The sequence below is a fragment of the Phodopus roborovskii genome, unplaced genomic scaffold (genome assembly GCF_943737965.1).
Source record: "Phodopus roborovskii unplaced genomic scaffold, PHOROB, whole genome shotgun sequence".
Taxonomy (NCBI): Eukaryota; Metazoa; Chordata; class Mammalia; order Rodentia; family Cricetidae; genus Phodopus; species Phodopus roborovskii.
Window position 1 is genome coordinate 32864301 of NW_026125295.1, and position 18180 is coordinate 32882480.

General features: G+C 39.9%; 1 protein-coding gene across 1 annotated transcript in view; it reads left to right on the forward strand.

The window, feature by feature from the left end:
- The window catches only part of Snap91 (synaptosome associated protein 91), a 116461-nt gene that overhangs the window by 47090 nt on the left and 51191 nt on the right, over positions 1–18180 (forward strand). The window contains exons 7-9 of the mRNA XM_051207773.1: positions 229–340; positions 10955–11061; positions 14909–14950. Of these exons, the coding sequence (XP_051063730.1) occupies positions 229–340; positions 10955–11061; positions 14909–14950 (261 nt within the window). The remainder of the gene's footprint in view (positions 1–228; positions 341–10954; positions 11062–14908; positions 14951–18180) is intronic.

The window sequence follows — 18180 nt, forward strand, 5'->3', positions numbered from 1 at the left end:
TTTTCTTTCTTTTAATTTATCTGTTTTTAGCTTTCCTCTTCCTTACTAAGGGATCTAGCTTAGGTAATATGTGGTCAGACCGTTGGTGTTGCTAGGCTTACTAAAACTTACCCAGCATTTTTAGAATATGAGTGAATTTCTTAGTGGCCATTCATGACATTTTATTATGATTTGAGAAAAATACTAACTTGCTGATGTGCAGCTAAAGTTAAATGCTCATTTTTCTAGGTGCATCCAAATGAACTAACAAATGGTGTCATAAATGCTGCATTTATGCTTCTTTTCAAAGATCTTATCAAACTTTTCGCTTGCTACAACGATGGCGTCATTAACTTACTTGGTAAGTGACACCTTGGGACTGATGGGGTCGTGATAAGGCTGACAAATCCTGTGGGGATGAATCTATTGTCTCACTTTTTGAGCCCTAAATAAGTACCTCAGCAGAAGCAGTGTTGTGTGAGATACCATGATACCTGATGGTGGTGCTGGCAGAGCCATGTGACTGAGAAGATAAATCCATAGCTGGAGTAGATATCTAGTACAAGGTACGCAGATTGATGATCTCCCCACTAAAAGGACCTGTCCCACTGAGGACCAGCAGTGATGGGAGGCACACCAGCTAAGGTTGGAATCCTATGCTGTTTGGCCTCTTTAGTTTCCATTCTGATGTAATTGCCACTCTGTCTACAGTGTGTTCTCATCCTTATTATTAAAAGCTTGTTGGTAGTATGTGCTTCTTGATTTGCATGTGGGAAAAATTGACTCCTGATAGTTATCTTTTGAAAGGTTGATTCACTTCCTTCATCAAGTCAATCCTGATCTCCTTTGTCATCAACACATCAGCTTAATTCTGCCAAATTCCTATCATCCAACCCTAAAGCCAGTTGCTCCCCACAATTTGGTGGTCTCCCCTTAGGTCTCTCTAAGTCTTGCTATAAGAAGAAAAGCAGATAGTGTACTATCAAAGGCTTGGCCTACTGTGCAAGTTTCATTTGCTTTTTCAGATTACTCCTTTGCAGAGATAATATACACTGTGTTACTTGCAGCTAGTACCAAACTGGAATTTTCTTCTTCCTCTGTGGGATGGTCATGAGGAACTTCCCAAAGGCCACAGATAGGATTTAAAGGATAATTGAGAGAAACAGCTATGTACAATAGAGACTTGGTGCCCTGGAAATGGGCCTACTGTTTGTACAACTTATCTGCTTAGTTATGACTTGCTTGGCTGATGATATTATTTATGCTCAAGTATTCTTGTGTTTGTCCAACTTTATAGCTTGGTAGATTACACAGTATCCACTCTGTGTCTGAGGATCAGTTGATTCTCTTTGGTCAAGATCTTGATCTATGGAAGTATGTCCACAACAGCTCCCCTTAAGGATATCACTGGTGTCTGAAGAAGGCATGGCTCCAATGTCACACACTATGAGACTATGCTGGAGTGTGGAGGAGGGATTTCACAACATGTAAATCTGTTGCATACTACTTGAGTACCTTTAGATTTTTCTGGAACCATGGCTCTGGTGGCTTAAGTTTGGAGTGGTTGTGGGACTTCCTGTTGCCTGAGCTCTCTCTTATCTGTCACTGTGCGGGTGTTCTCCCTACAGCAACACGCACACATGTTCTATATGTTTCCTGCAAAATCAAGGCAGTGTAGCAGACTTTGGACTGTGTTAGTTGCAAGGAGATCCAACTGCAAAAAAATGTATCTTTGACATAAAGAGTTCTCCAAACTACCAGACTTTTGGGCACTCAGAAACTTTATTAAGGTAGCATATCCTTCTCTCTCCCCCTTCGGCATTTATGTCACTTATCAAGGCATCTCTAATACTGGAGTTCCAGTAGGTACCATCATTCTGCTGTGATCAGATCAATGTCCTGTGGGATTATGACAACCAAGTCAGGTTGATATCCTTAAGAATCCTTAAGAGACAATGGTTGTACCCTTGCACCTCTGCCTGCTGACAGCAGACTTCTAATGGCCTTTGTTCATTGGGGTAGAGATGAGTGCATTTTCCACTTTAGTAGCCACATCCCTAGATGCCAAGAACTTGGCTAATTCTCCTCTGGTGAAAGAGGACACATTTGGATGTCTGTGAGTAGGGACTCAATGCTTGATAAACTGTACAGTAGCCATTGTTAACCTCTAAAACATCTTTTTGCACAAACCAAATACTCAGGTTATCCAGAGTTGAAGTACAATTATTATTTCTGTGTTGTCACAGGGACCAGTAACATGTGGCAACTTTGCTAGTGTTAAATTATGTCCCATTTCAGGAAACGAAGGAAATACCCACAGATCATTCTATACATTCCCTGGATCAAAAGCTCCACATCACATCAGCCACCCCTGGGGCAGCAGTATCTTAGAGTCAGTGTTCCTTAAAAGTCTGGATAGATAAGCCAACTCCCATTTTCCATCCCACATGTAAAGAGCCATGAAGAAGAACTGAGCAGGCTGGAAAGCTCTCTTTGGATCCAGAAGAGGGGTTAGGCATGGGGCGATTGGAAAGGCTGACAGGTATACGTGGCTAAACCCTGGCTAACCAGCTAGAAACTCAAAAGTGAAAATTGTCATGGGGCCTGGGGCAGAGGGAGGAAAACCTGAAGGACACATTGCTGGAGGTAGACTACAGACAAGTGTGATGGTTGTGGCTAGGCCACCCTTGTTTTTCTTCTAGGAGCTCAAGCTGGTTTGCTGTATCCCCTGATGGAATGGGGTAAAGCAAGGTAACCCTCAGTTTAGGATTGGCTTTCATCCTGATAAACTCAAGTCTGATAAAACTAGGTGGAAAATGTGAACTAGTGAAGACCATACTTTACCAACTTTATGTTTGGCACCAAAACATATATTCTAAAAGCTTGGAGACTATCACCTGAATGTCACCCAAACTACAGGGCATGTAGGTTTTGAACACTAGAAACTTAAAAATAACAGGAGGGGGATTTTAGAAAAATCAAGGAGGGGACAGGGAATCATCGTACCTATAGAGGAGCAAAAATAAGAATTATATGCAAGCTCTTCTCAGTAGCCAGGCTGAGAAGAAGGGAATAGAGTGAAATATGTAAAATGTTGAGAGGTTCATCCCACCACCCTCAAATTCTGCATTCTTAGATATTATCCTTCATGGGACTGGTGAAATGGCTCAGGCTAAGAGCATCTGCTATTCTTGTGGAAGACTGGAGTTTGTTCCCGTATGTATTATTAGGCAGCTCATAACCATCTGTAACTCCAGCTCCAGGGAATCTAACACCCTCTTCGTGGCACTGTGGGCATACACGCTGAAGGAGACCTCAAAGTCAGCACAGGACCCCAAGGCCAAGTTCTCAGCACAAAGGAGATGAATTTTCCCCAGAGGGACAATGGATAGGGAATAAGAGAGAAAAATAGGAGACAGAGGACAAAGGATGAGGGATAAGTAGGGAGGGATATTTGCCCTGGAAGGACAAGGGATTGCCTCCAGGTAGAGAGAAGATAGGTGTGACCTATAGGCAAATGACAGTTTATAAAGGGGAAAAAGGAAACCTAACTTTAAGGTGAGTTGTTTTGTTTTGATTGGACATGTTAATTTGGGTAGCCAAAAAGGGAGCTTTTGATTGCTGGACTTTCAATACTTTGATAGCTGGACCATGGTGGATGAACAGCCTCAGGAGAGGAAGTGGCCAAATTAGGGAATGGGCCTTGGTGGCTACCTTTAAGAATGTAACCCAATGGTTTATCAAGGAAGAGGGAGTGGGGGAAGGATAAAGCATGCCAGAGACTCTCCACATATACAATCATAAATAAAGATTAAAAAATTACCCCAGATAGAGAACCAGTAACAGACTAAAGTATGATACCACCAAAATCCAATTTGGTGACCCAACTTGGAGATACTTACCAGAGAAGAAATGACTCAGAAATAGCTGCATCACCAAAACCCCCATTGTGGCTAACAGTTCATGAAATCTGTAACCTGGAGCTCACTGTACAGCCTTCAGTTAGCTCAATAGGATGAAGACTGTTTTTCAAGTAGTGTCATCTCTGCTTCTTCCAGGTAGCCCAGCTTATTTGAGTGTCAGCAGTCCTTACTGTATATTGTTATGAGCAGTTTTCCGTGCCAGCCTGGTCCCACAGCCGCATCCGCCCCAAATAACACACAGAGACACTGTATTAGATATGTAGTTTTCTTATTGGCTAGCTCTGTCTTAAATATTAACCCATTTCTATCAATTTAAGTATTTCCACATGGCCTTATCTTACCAGAGAGAGGATCTGACCTCTGTTCTCTTGGTCCTACATGTTGACTTTCCTCCTACATCTCCTAGAATCCTCCTTGTCTCCTAGTCCTGCCTATCTTGCTTTCCTATTGGCCAACAGTGCTTCATTCATTAACCAATACAAGAAACATATTTACAGAATGACATCTCCCATCAGTGTATATACGCTGGGGGTGGGGCCTGTGAACCTTGTCAGTTTCAGGGACTTTCTGAGCCTTTTAGTTGCTTACTTCCTGAACTTAATGAGCTTTCAGTAGAATGGAGTGTTTTTCCATCCCTTAGAACATCTGTGTCTTACAGGGTACTTCCCTCCAAGATGGATAGTTTTTCATTGAAGAAAGTGCTACACAGCACCAAACAACAATTGAGTCAAGGACTTCAAAAGACACCTTACCAGGAAAGACATACAACTGTGAAATAAGCATATGAAAAGGCACCACCTACTGTGACATCAAATGATGAAAATCAAAACAAGTCAATGTAAAAATCACTTGTGATTACCATTGTATGTCATTCTAAAAAGTTAAAACTAAGGAAACATTTCAAAGGTCACTGCTGATTAGTGGGGAATGGGATGAAAAAGCATAGCACAGGAGATTTAAGGCAGAGTATGCCTTTTGTGTGACACCTGAACTGTGAATTTCTGGACATCAGAGTCACCATTAACACTGACTGTGGACCTTGGGTGGTAACATGATGTGAAGTCATAGGTTTGTCAACTGTTAGCTAAGGCAGTATTCACACAGAAGTTGAGGATGGAGCCTTTACACCTGCTGGCAAGAGGACTGAGGAAATTCTCTACATTATCTACTCATTTTTGCAAATATGCTTCAAAAACTGGTTTTATGGTTTTGTTTGTGTTAAGTGCATATGTATGCATCACTCTGTAACAATCAATGTACTGATGACTGGGATAAAGTATGTTTAGCAAAGTTTAAGGATTTTTGCTCAAGAATGTATGGAGTCCTCACTAGAACTCAGAGTTCCCACTTCCCTAGGTCTAAGATGGGGCCTGAATCTGCAGTCTCAGTAAGCTCTCGAGAGGTGCATTCCTGCTAGCTAGAGTTGTTCTCTGTAATCTCCATGGAGAGCCCACACTTAAATCCCCAACCTTTGGTGTGTGTTTACCCAAGTTGATAAACGACTGATAATGTTGCAAATCTAATGTACTGTTTTTCTCTCCTGATCAGCACCTTTAGGAGTCCGTTCTCACTTTCCAGTTTGTTATCAATTAAGGTTGATGAGTGCAAGGCACAGGGTATGGAGTCAAGTAACAGGTTAGGTACCCAGTTAGATTTGTATTTCAGACCAACATACTTCCTAAAGTTTTGTTTTGTAGGTACGGGTGTTTTGTTTGCATGTATGCTTGTGCACTGTAGGCAGTGCCCATGAGGTCATAAGAGGGTATTGGTTCTCTAGAACTGGAGTCATAGAGAGCTGTAAGCCACCGTACGAATGCTGGGAATTAAACTCAGGTGCTCTGGAAGAACAGAGGTGTTCTTAACCACTGAGCCATCTCTCCAGCCCCTAACACAAATACATTTTTAGATTTAATAAGTTCTGAAACATTTCTAATAAAATATATTTTTATATGTAGCTATAGCTAAATGGTGTTAACTTGTTTTGTTGTTGTTGTTTGTTTGTTTGTTTAAATCTGGAAGATGTCCAGTCCACAAAAAAAAAATTGTGAGATTTTGACTTTCTTTTGGCATGCATATTCTCCCTTCAGATCAGACTCTGTATATGTCTGTCTCCCAGAAAGTTCTAGCCTAGTACAGTCTTCCCCTTGCAGCCATTGGGTGCCAGAGCTGGAAGACAGCCTGACTTGTCCTGTAAGTTTCTTAGCAGCAGCGCAGGTGAAAAACTTCTACATGCAGCCTCACTATGCTCTCTGTGAAGTCATGTCATTTCTGCAGAAAGACAGCTGGGAAGAGGGATTGGGATGTTCAAGCAAAATCCTGCCTTCCTTAGACCTTAGTGTCTTACCCTTAATATATGATAATTACTGGATTCCAAAACACATTTTGGGTCATAAAGCAGCTAGCAGAGAGAGGGGGACCATGTGTGAGGAAAAATCTCATTTTCCCAGGAAGCCTGGGCTAACACAAGACAACAGTCTTGGAGTACCACAGTTTGACTTTGCCTCAAGCCTAACATGAAATCTTATGTCTTCCTTCTCTTTCTTAAGTTCCTCAATGGAGGTGCTAGCAGCCACTTACTCTGCCGTTATATTAGCCTTGCTCCCACTGTGGTGGACTTGCCCATGGCTTGATAAGCTCCATTCTAGAAGATGCCTAGGAGGCTTAACACAGTCTATGAGGATCCCAGCTTCCTGTGGGCAGAGATGGTCATTACTATCTGCATTTCTAACCATGTTGTAAACCTAATCTCAAACTGGCTGTGTGACAGTTTGAGTCTACTTCCTATAGTCTCTTCAGGTACTAAATGCTGTATCTTCAAAAACAAAACAGAAAAAGAAACAGAAACTGCTTTACATTTTTGTCTAGAGAGGAATTTATATAGGAGGTTGTGTACTTCTATAACTAATTAATGGAAACCTCCAGAAACTGGCCCTGGGCTGTCTCCTGAAGGAGCTCCTAGTATTAAAAGCCTGTGTTGACAGGATCTGATTCTCTGAGGTGGCCTGTTCAGGTTACTTTACAAACAAGAAGCTGCTTCTTCAAGGCACCGGGAAGCTGGGAAATGGACACTTGAAGCTGTAATCCAGGATTAAGGATCACATGGCTGTAACTTTAATCATTGCTCCTCTAAATCCGGGAAGCTGGGCAGGATGCTACAGAACAATAATCTCAGCTGCTTGGACTTCTGCCTGTCAGAAGCAATAGACTGAGCAGCCGCAGAAAGGCACCGGAAGACAGCACCTGCCTCAGGGTCTAGCTCAGGCGATGTGCAGGGCTGAGTCTGCTGACTGGGGCCAGTCACTCACATGACATTGCTCTGGGAGGATGGGGAGATGTTTGCCTTCTTTGGGAACAGATTCTGAATTTTCATTTCAAGTGAGAGATGTTATCGTTAAAGCAGATGCACAGATTTTTCCTATTAATTTTTTACAGGTCACTCTTAACTCCCAAATATGAGCTTCATCCTAGGGCTTTCTTCTGGCCACCATCTCTATTAGATGCGCCGCAAATGGATTCCTTCTGTTCTGACCATTCCTAGTGAATGTCAGCATTGCCGTTCTTACTGTTTGTAGCTTCACAAATCCAGACACTGGATTCTTCCCTGACCCTGCACAGTCACTGAAACTGAACTCTTCAGCTCGCTGCTCCTGATCCCTTTTCTCAGTCACTCTTTTCAGCCTGCAGCCCCTGTTAACTTTGTTGCTCGTCTTCCTGGGCTTTGTAGCCTGGCAGCAATGACATCTTTTTGGTTCTTTCTCATTCTCTCTCACTTAGCCTTATTCCTACTTCAGCATCAAGAGCAATGGATTGGGTGCCTGCATTTCGTTCAGCAATCCGACAAGTTCAGCCATGTAATTCTTCCCACTGCTGTCCTGACAGCTGTTTAGCTGCTGCTCTACTTTACAATGTGTTGATTTCATACATAGACAGTATCTAGAAGGCAATTTTTGTTTAAATTAAAGTAATAGCTTATTTGAGCCATTTTAACCTTTAATTTGACAGCACTGGCTTACTTACTGGCTGTATTAGGAGGGGGGGAAGTTATAGGACCATTGAACTGTTTTGTATTAAGGACTTTGGGAGAGTGGTCTAAGCAGCCCCTTCATTCTCTTGTGTAGTTTTCATCAGCATGGTAAGAACTGCTCTTGTTAAAGTAGCAGTCTAACTAGCAGGTAGGTACATGAGATGGATTTTCTGATTGTTTTGAGGCAAGTATGTGTTTTACTTAAAAGAGTGAGCCTTGGGAAAATGTGTGTTGGCAGAAATCAAATAGTTTGTGTGTGAATTGGAGACAGTTTGGATGCTCTCTTAGTTCAGGTTCCCAGTGCTGTGATAAACGCCATGACCAAAAGCAAGTTTCACATCACAGTTCATCCTCAAAGGCCATCAGGGCAGGGACTCAAATAGTCCAGGAACTAATTGATGCAGAGGATGTGGAGGAGTGCTCATACCCGTGGCTTGCTCAGCCTGCTTACTTATAAACCCCAGGACCACTCCTCCAGAGGAGGCACACCCAAAATGGACTGAGCCCTCCCACATCAATCACTAAGAAAATGTCCTACAGTCCAGTCTTACCAGCCTGATTTTCTGGAGGCATTTTCTTAATTAAGGTTCCCTCCTTTCAGATTTCTCAGATGACTGTATCTTGTATCACTGTGACATGAAACCTAGCTGAGGCTACAAAATTTGAAATTGATTGTCACAGTGACACTCGGACATCAAGTGAGATGTCTTACTTACTAAGAGCCCAGTTATTATAGTCTTCATAGAAATCTGTCCTGAAGTCAGTGCTGAAACATTGGACCGCAGTTCTGCAGGTGTCAACTCTGATCATCTAATATACTGAAAAACAGCATGTTATCTCTAGCGGGGAAGAAAAGAGGTCCACTTCCATACAAGTAGGACTTTATCTGGGCCCTTCCTTTGACTCCAGGGGATGAAGGAGCTCCATTCATAGATTGGCTATAGCAGTAAACTTTGTGTATTGCCTTTCTGTGTCACTGCTATTATTTGATTAGAGAAACAGCTACAAGATTATAGCCTGGAGAGAGAGTGATTGAAGGCATTTTGTTATTGAATCCCAGCTTACCATGAAAAACAAAGGAGAAAAATGCTAGAGACAAAGAAAATTGCTTAACTATTGTTGTATTAATTCAAAAGGAAAATGGATATTAATTTGATTTCTTTTCTCATGTAGCTTCTGAAGATCTGATAGGAAGAAATAGTAAAGAGAAGTAGTTTAAGAAATTTGGACACAATGGTCTGAAGAGTAAAGGGAAGACAGAAACAAGAAGTATCTTCAGAGTAAATCTCAGTTTTCCATTTTTACAGCACTAAAGGCTTTCTTCCATTGTAACAGCATGATGCTATCAATAGCATTAGAAAACAGGCTAGGGTAAATAAGAAGTGATCTTCAGATTTGACCTCTGAACATTCTTAATTTGTTCTTTTACAATTTCATAATACATATAATGCATATATTATCTTATCCACCCCATGGATCCCTTCTTCTTTCCAACAAGTCACCCTGCTTTCATGTCTCTCTTTTATAACCCACTGAGTTTGACAAGACTTTCTTATGTGACCGTGAGCATGAGTGGAGGCTGTTTGTAGGAGTGTGGTCAGCTTGCCAGCTGGCCTTTCCAAAGTAATGATAATGATGATGAAGATGATAAATAAATAAATAAAATAGGACTTAACTTGGCATGAAGAAAACAATGTTTGTTTCCTTGAGCCTTTTGTTTGACTTAAATGCCCTACATTTAAGGTCTGTGTTAAAAATAAAATTACCAAAAGCTATCAACAGAAGGTAATGAGTAGTTACCCTGGGTAATTAATTCTTCACGTAATTATATATTTTCAGAATTTTCTTAAGAAAATTAAAAATACTTTCCAGGTAGTAAAATTACAACATGAGGAATTCTCACTCGTGTGAGAGAATAGAGAAGTAGCATGACTTTAACTATATACAAATTTGAAGTGATACATTTATAAAGCAGATGCCAAGCTGCGTGGCTCCATCTCTCCTATAGCCCGTCCTCCACTGCATTGCTGTTTGCAGTATCAGCTGGGAATTACTGACAGAATGAAATGGTAAATGGCTGGCAAAACCTCAGTAGGTTCTGGTTTCCCTTTAAACATATATATATGAAAACCACACCTGGAGGCAAGGGGTGGTTGGAGTAGGTGGGAGAACTGTTGTTAGAATGCAAAATGAAATAAAAAAGTAAACTGCGGAAAAAGAAATTATACAAATGGAGAGACCTCTGTAAAAGAAAACCCACATTGTCATACTGTAATTAAAACAAAGCACTCAAGGACTAAGTTCTAGCCTATGGGGGGTGGGCAGGGGCAGGTAATGACAAAAGGGAACAACCAGGTGATCACTGTCCCTCAGTGAAGTTGAGAAAAAGACTAGGCTCACACAGCAGAAAGTCATGAAGGTTTGGTGAGCCATATGATTTTATAAGAGTCCTGCACTTGGTAATTCAAAATCATGCTGTAATATTTGACAGAAATAACCTATGACCAGTCAACGCATCAACTTATATGAGTAGAAATTATAAAGAATTCTTCAGTCCTAGAATATTTAATAAATAATTGGTTTGTAATGTGTTGATTATTGTTTTATATGTCCAAATAAGAAAATAATAACCCTGGGGCTGGGATGTCCCACAGTATGAAGCTCTTGCCTGGCATGGCTTCAGTCTCCAGCATCCAAGAGAGAGAGCGGGTAAGGAGGGCAAGAGAGAGAGGAGAAACAAAAGAATAAGGATGCTGGGGAATGCAGCCATGGCTTTGAGTTGAGGTAGTCATTAGGAATGGTTTTTAAAACAAATTCTGCACATGGGGATCATGAGTTTACCTGTTATGATGGTTCCTGTATGCTTCCAACTCAGTTCCTTTGTTGCTGAAATTGCTTCTATTGGTGCTATTTTAACGCTTTCCTGCCTATGTTTGACTCAGGCCTTAAGCTTTCAGTAGCATCGGAATGAAAGCTTAGAGTAAAACAGAATACTCTTTTCAAATTGCTTATCACTTATCTCTTCTAGAAAAGTTTTTTGAGATGAAGAAAGGACAATGTAAAGACGCGCTAGAAATTTACAAACGATTTCTAACTAGGATGACGCGAGTGTCCGAATTTCTCAAGGTTGCGGAGGTAAGTGCTGTAGACTTTGTTGCTAAGGTAATTGCAACTAGTGTGCAGCATAATGTCTGGTTAGATAAGACATCTAGCACAAGTGCAGGATGCATGAGGATGGGAGACGCTCCCCCACCTGTCAGTCAGAGCAGTATTTCACACTCATGACTCCCAAACAAATGCACTCAAGTAAAATGTTCATGGGTTATGACTTCCTTGCTGTTCTACAAGTTGACCCAGTCCTCCATTCCACCTAATGACCATTTTGTTGTTATTTTATTATAAGAAAGTGCTATATTTTGAACCCTACATTTGCAGTTAGAAAAAATCTATCTGTTGTTTATAAAGTATAAATCATGAATCCCAATCTCCCCTGCCCTGTCAATGACTTGATCATAATGAAAATGCTAAAGTATAAATTATTTTATGGAGATTACACATTGTTTCTTAAGGATATTCATTACACTTAATTATAACAATGTCAAAACACAGTTGGTGTCCCTGAGATTATGTTTAAATTGGAGGGTTTTTGTTTTGCTTTGTTTTCGTGTTTGTGTTTTTCTCTTCTGAAATCTAGTACTTGACTTGTGCTGATACTGGAAGCCATGACATTAATGTAGCCCTCTGGTTGGATGGCCAGTGGGTTTTTCTCTCACATGTTGACTGACTGACTGACTGACTGACTGACTGACTGACTGCTAGAGCCCGGGATGCAGTGTGAGAGGCTCCAGGTTCAACAGTGAAGCCTGTAACGCTACGGACATGGGATATTCATCACATGCCAGTACTTCTTTATTACTATTATTCTATTATGATTATAAACTTGCCTGAGTTTTCCTGCCACATGGTTTTATTTGTTTATATTTTGCATGATTTTCCCCTTGGTTACCCACGATTATCAGTATAATCTAGTATAAATGGCTCAACTCTTTCTGTGAAAAGATAAGTTATGTCCAGGAACTCTGAGCAGAAGATTGCTTCATTGCCCCATTACCTGCTGAGAAAGGTGTGACCCAGATTCCCACTTGTTCTAGAGGAGACAGACACTGGGCAATGTGCAGTGTGTGTACATCCTTCCCAAATGACACTGGGCAGTGTGCAGTGTGTGTACAGTGTGCAGTGTGTGTACATCCTTCCCAAATGACACTGGGCAATGTGCAGTGTGTGGACAATGTTTAGTGTGTGTACATCCTTCCCAAATGACACTGGGCAGTGTGCAGTGTGTGTACAGTGTGCAGTGTGTGTACATCCTTCCCAAATGACACTGGGCGGTGTGCAGTGTGTGGACAATGTGCAGTGTGTGTACATCCTTCCCAAATGACACTGGGCAGTGTGCAGTGTGTGTACAGTGTGCAGTGTGTGTACATCCTTCCCAAATGACACTGGACGGTGTGCAGTGTGTGGACAATGTGCAGTGTGTGTACATCCTTCCCAAATGACACTGGGCAATGTGCAGTGTGTGGACAATGTGTAGTGTGTGTACATCCTTCCCAAATGACACTGGACAGTTGTCAGTGTGTGTACATCCTTCCCAAATGATACTAGACAGTGTGCAGATACTTCCCCAAACAACACTGGACACCATGCAGTGTGTGTACATACTTCTCAAAACAGCAAACAAAGCAGGCCCCAAAGCCCCCAGGAGAAAAGGATTGCTGGCACAGATTCTTGTTTTTTTGTTTTTTACATATGTTTGTGTTTGTGTCTCTTCATGCCTCGTGTTAGCACAAGTTTAAGTTATGCTAGTGAAGAAGAGATGTATAGAGAAAGTGTCATTCTAAGAGTCTGCCTTTAAATGACTGAATAATAAATATACTTTGTGGACATTTATAAGACTTTTTATGGAATGGATCCTAATTTTATAAAACTGTTTTACTAGAATAAGCATCTAAAGTTCAGTGGGATAACTATAGTAATTTGTATTTTCTTTTATTTTAAGTAGTGTCTTCTATCAGTTGAATACACTGAAGATAGTATAGAATGATTTGGTTATGATCAGTCAGTAGAGAACATTTTCAGTAGATGTACAGACCTTAGCTATGTCCCAAGCAACACTCATGCATCGTATGGGCTCCTACTGGATGGTTAATATGTAGTTACAATCATTTTCCTGAAGAGTCTAAGGAAGGCTTTCAGAATGTCGTTTTTTCAATGTAACTGCAGCTGAGAGTGTACCTCAGTGACAGAGTGCAATGTGGTTTGTGTAAGGCCCTGTGTTAAGTCCTGGTACCACAGATGCTAGGCAATAAACTAAGAATTGTATTAGATACTTACAAAGTATTACTGAGCTATCCAGCATACAGAATGGTTGAACAGTTTCCATGGAAGTCCCCAGGTTCCTATAGGAATTGCTTAAAGTATGGAAAACTCATCATGTCTTAGGCTCCTCAACCTACTTAGCTTCTTTGAGCCTCAATTTAATTAACAAACAAATTAAAAAGTAAATTATAAATAAAATCAGTTATAATGTTACAGGGTATGAATTAAAAATAACTTTAATATTAGTTAATAAATGATACATTAAATACATTATAAGATGAGAAAGTTGGGGGCAGTGCTTTTAAAAAATTAAGACATCCTCTATGTTCACACAGACATATCCTAAACTATACTGTTGAATGAAAAATGAAATCTAATACAAAATATAAAAAAACACAGAGAAAGTGCAATCATGAAATTACAGGAAAGTGGGCAGACTTGGAAAATACAATATTAAATTAGGTGACCTGAACTCATAATGAAAAGAGACTAAGTATGGATATTGTGTAACACTTAGAAGGCAGACCAAGCGTAGGTAATGTTGGGTGACAGGAAGGACAGAATGCAGGCAGAGGGACTCATCAGTCATGAAAGAGGATATAAAGCCAATCATTATTGTGGTATGTATGTACATATATGGTAGATAAGTGAGTCAAATGTGATTGACAGTGAAAATGTAAAACCCTAAGCTTAGTTCCATTGCTTTGGAATAGCCAGTCTAACTATGGTCAAGTTCCCTGAGATGTTTATTTTGGGACCAGGCAAGGGTATCTCATATGCTGTTACTGGTGGAAGAAAATGATATGTATATGTATTTATGTATGTATATATACATATATATTCATATTCATATTTTAGAGCAGTGGTTGCCAACCTTCCTAATGCTGTGATCCCTTAAATACAATTCCTCATGTTGTGGTGACCCCCCCCAACTGTAAAATTATTTCAAGCTACTTCATAACTATAATTTTGTTATTGTTACTAACAGTAATGTAAAAATATCTGGTATGCAATTCCCAAAGGGGTCACAACCCACAGGTTGGGAACCACTGCTCTAAAAGAGTATGTAAGAAACTGGCAAAGTGATTCTGTCTGTGAAAGAGGATAGAAGAACAAAAGATTAAGATAAAATAGCCTAAACTAACCATTCCTCAAGGACTCAGTGGACAGGATTATTTAAATTCTGTTTGAGAGGCTTCATAATTTCTTAGCTTCTATTGAGCATAAGGAATACATTTAAAATTTATTCTTCTGAATGTTCATTTAGTTTTGAATTCTAGTAAAATTGTATATCCTTGACATAACTATATTAATGAAATCATTACCATATTGTATTGAGTAGGAAACTATATAAATAGCATATGCTTACAGTAAGGTTGGTGCACAGAGTAATAACTGCTTTACACCAAGAATAGGCTGTAGTTTTAATAAATCTTAGGAGTGATCCTACATTAAATGCCTATTTCAACCTACATTTAATATCAACACTTATAGTTACATACTTAATTTTTATATTTAAATCTCTCTTTAACGGTCACAGGTAGTCTACCAAGTTATTTTCCTCTGCTGATTAGTAATTTTGTTTGTTTGTTTTTTTAATCCACAGCAAGTTGGTATAGATAAAGGTGACATCCCCGATCTCACACAGGTAAGTGTCTAGAGGGACTATCAGACAAGACATTGATAATAGGCTACCACAAATGGGCATATTTTGTAAATATGTCATAGATTTTGAGTTTAAGCTAACCGGCTTTCTCAGTAATTATTCAACCTTACTTATTTTTTTTTCTAATTACTCATTATTTCTGGAGACAAAAGGAAGATTTCCTTGCCCATAAGCTATGACCTCTTGAAAGCTAATTGAATACTCTAGTTGAGCACATTGATTCATTATTGAACTTGAACCAATGAGAGCTATGAATATGTCAGCGACAGAGGTTGGGGGTCTCAGAAGCGACTTCCGGTCATCAGAACACACGTGCATTCCTTCTGCTCTCCTTGTTCTCTGCATGCACCTGGCCAGGACAGCTCAGAAGGGAGAAACCCTGGTGTCAAGGGTTTGCATTCCCCTTGCTCCCGCTATGAAGAGGACTTCCTATGTAATTGTTTTAAGTGGTGCTAATAGAGGAGTGATTTTTCTGGGTCCTGATCTGAAATCACAGCGAGGGCTAGACCTCCTTACCAGCCTCTTCAGCACAGTTCCCAAGAAGGAGAACAGATGCCAAGTTATAAATAGTCTTCAGACTGATTGACAGGAAGCAGTGAAGCTTTAACACCTTGTGATGTTAAATTCCAGCCTCACACATGTCCTTTTACTAGAAGCAGTATTGTAGGGTGTTGCAGAGTTGTTCTCTTACACGCTTGTAGTCAAACTTTTTTGGGGGACCACTAGCCCCCAAATAATGACAGAGGCTTATTATTAATTACAAAAGCTCAGCCTTTAGCTTAGGCATATTTCCAACTGTCTCTTATAACTTCAATTAACCTGTTTCTGTTAATTCACATTCTGCCTCGTGGGTTTCTATTTCTCCTCCGTTCTGTATGTATGACACCCTCAGTGTCTTGCTGGCATCTCCCTCCCACTTAGACTCATTCCACACTCCTGTTTCTGCCTGAAAGTCCTGCCTAACCTCTTCTGCCTAGCTTTTGGCCATTCAGCTTTTTATTAAACCAATCAGTTGCCTTAAAGCAGGCAAGGTAAAACAGTGACCCATCTTAACATAGTTTGCTCAAATATCCTGCAGCATACCCTGGTCATGAGTTACATGAATGTTGTATCTTTGTAAACTTAGCCATTATAGTAGAAAAGGATGAAATCCCCCTGTTTGATTAGTTTAATTATTTATGTGTATGTATATGAGCCTGCATGAGTATACGTGCACCACATGCATGCAGAAGAGGACGTTAGGTGCCTTGAAATTGGACCTACAGTCAATTGTGAGTCACCATGTGAGTACTGGGAACTGAACCATGGTCTTCTATAAGATCAGCACGTGCTCTTAAACATTCCCCACTTTTAAATAATATGATGTTGTAGTTGATTACTTTGTCATCTTTATGAATTCTTGAAATATTTATATATTTAAAGTAATATGTAAATACTACTTTTTACTAAAAATTAGGAAAGTTGAAGGTGAAATCTTTCTTTTTACATTACTAAAATACAAAATACCAAGAATTCTTACAAATAAAACACATTGACTAATTCAGAACATGATGACAATGTACTCTTTAGTTTAGGGGGAGACAGCCTCCACTCATAGGTAAAATATTAGTTAAAAATATTTCTACTCCTCTTAGTGTTATCTACTGATGTGTATATCTGAATAAGATACTGATATTTTTGAGCATGGATAAATATTAAATATGCATGAAATATTTTAAAAATATTTTCATTGAGGTAGATTTAACTTTGTAACATCATAAGAAAATGCATGCTTCTGGTTTTTTTTCATCTATAGCAAAAAACTACATTGCATTTTTACTTAACTATTCCAGATAAATACTACATGTTTTAAAAAATGAACGTCACATATTTAGCTCAATGAGTAGTTTTTAGAAATGGCAAATTTCTTCACACTATGACAACCCTCACTGTGGGATAAATGCAGACTAGCTATTTAGCTCAGGGGAGCCTGGCAGGTAAAAACAGGCTCTCACATGTCTCCCTGTGGGCAGTCTAGACACTATGAGAGAGCCAAGGGACTATATAAATACCTTGTTGGTTTTTAGTTTTGAAAATGAGAGCAGATCATTGAAAGAATGGGCAAATACTTGGGTTTCATTTTTAATGGTACCATAATATTCATTGCAGCTATGTAATCACTCAAGTCAATAGACATATTTAAAGATACATGGTATTTGTGTCAGGACTTGGAAAGTCAACTTGACTGCTGTCCTGAGCATAAGCTGGTCTATGATAGAGTCATAAGAATCCAGAATGTCTGTCCTGTTTTCCTTGTGTCTTAGAGCAGCATAAACGTCAGTATTGGTATTTATTTTTAAATTACCACCCTATAAAAACTCCTCTATCTGAATTCTACACACATTTAAATTTGAATATGCGAGTGTGGCATACTCCTGGAATTTCTTAATTAGTAGTTTGATTATGTCTCCTTGGTGACTGTGAGTCACATGTACATCTCCATAAATTCTCTTTAGAGCCCCTTTCTCCAGGCTGAAGGAGATCTCTCACTGAGCTAGTGATTTAGAGCTCCCCCCCCCACCCCAGTCTCCCAGCAGTACAGTCAGGTTTAAGCTGGAATGTGAGGCTTTCTGAAGTAAAAATCTGCAGAGAATGTTGTTAAATCAGGATTAATCTAAAGATAAATCTGCAATACAAGATTGTATGGATCCATTAATTCCTCTGAAATTAAGGTCTGCTCTCTGCCAGGTCTCTCCATTGCATCTATAGCTACTCCATGTAGCCACAAAATGAACAGAAATATCTGAACAGGGACAGGCTGAAGAAGTGGCCTGGGTTAAGAGTGCTTGCTGCTCATGCCTAAGACCAAGGCTGTTTCCTAATACCCAAAGGAAGTGGCTCCCAGGGCCTGTAACTCTAGTCTCAAGGGATCCAACAGCCCCTTCTGGCGTCTGTGGGTGATGCACACATAAACAGACCCACTCAAACATACATTATTCTTTTCTTTTTTTTTTAATTGAAAATACTTTTTATACATATTCTCATCACAGTTTCCCAGCTCTGCCCTTCCTCCCCACCTACCCAAATCCATACCTTCTTTTTCTCTGTCTTTAGCAAATAGGCAAACAAAACTGGAATAAAGAAAGAAATCAACACAAGGAACACACACACACTCAAAGCATAAAAACACAAAATTGGAAACCACAATATACAAGCAAAAGGCCAGTAAGCCA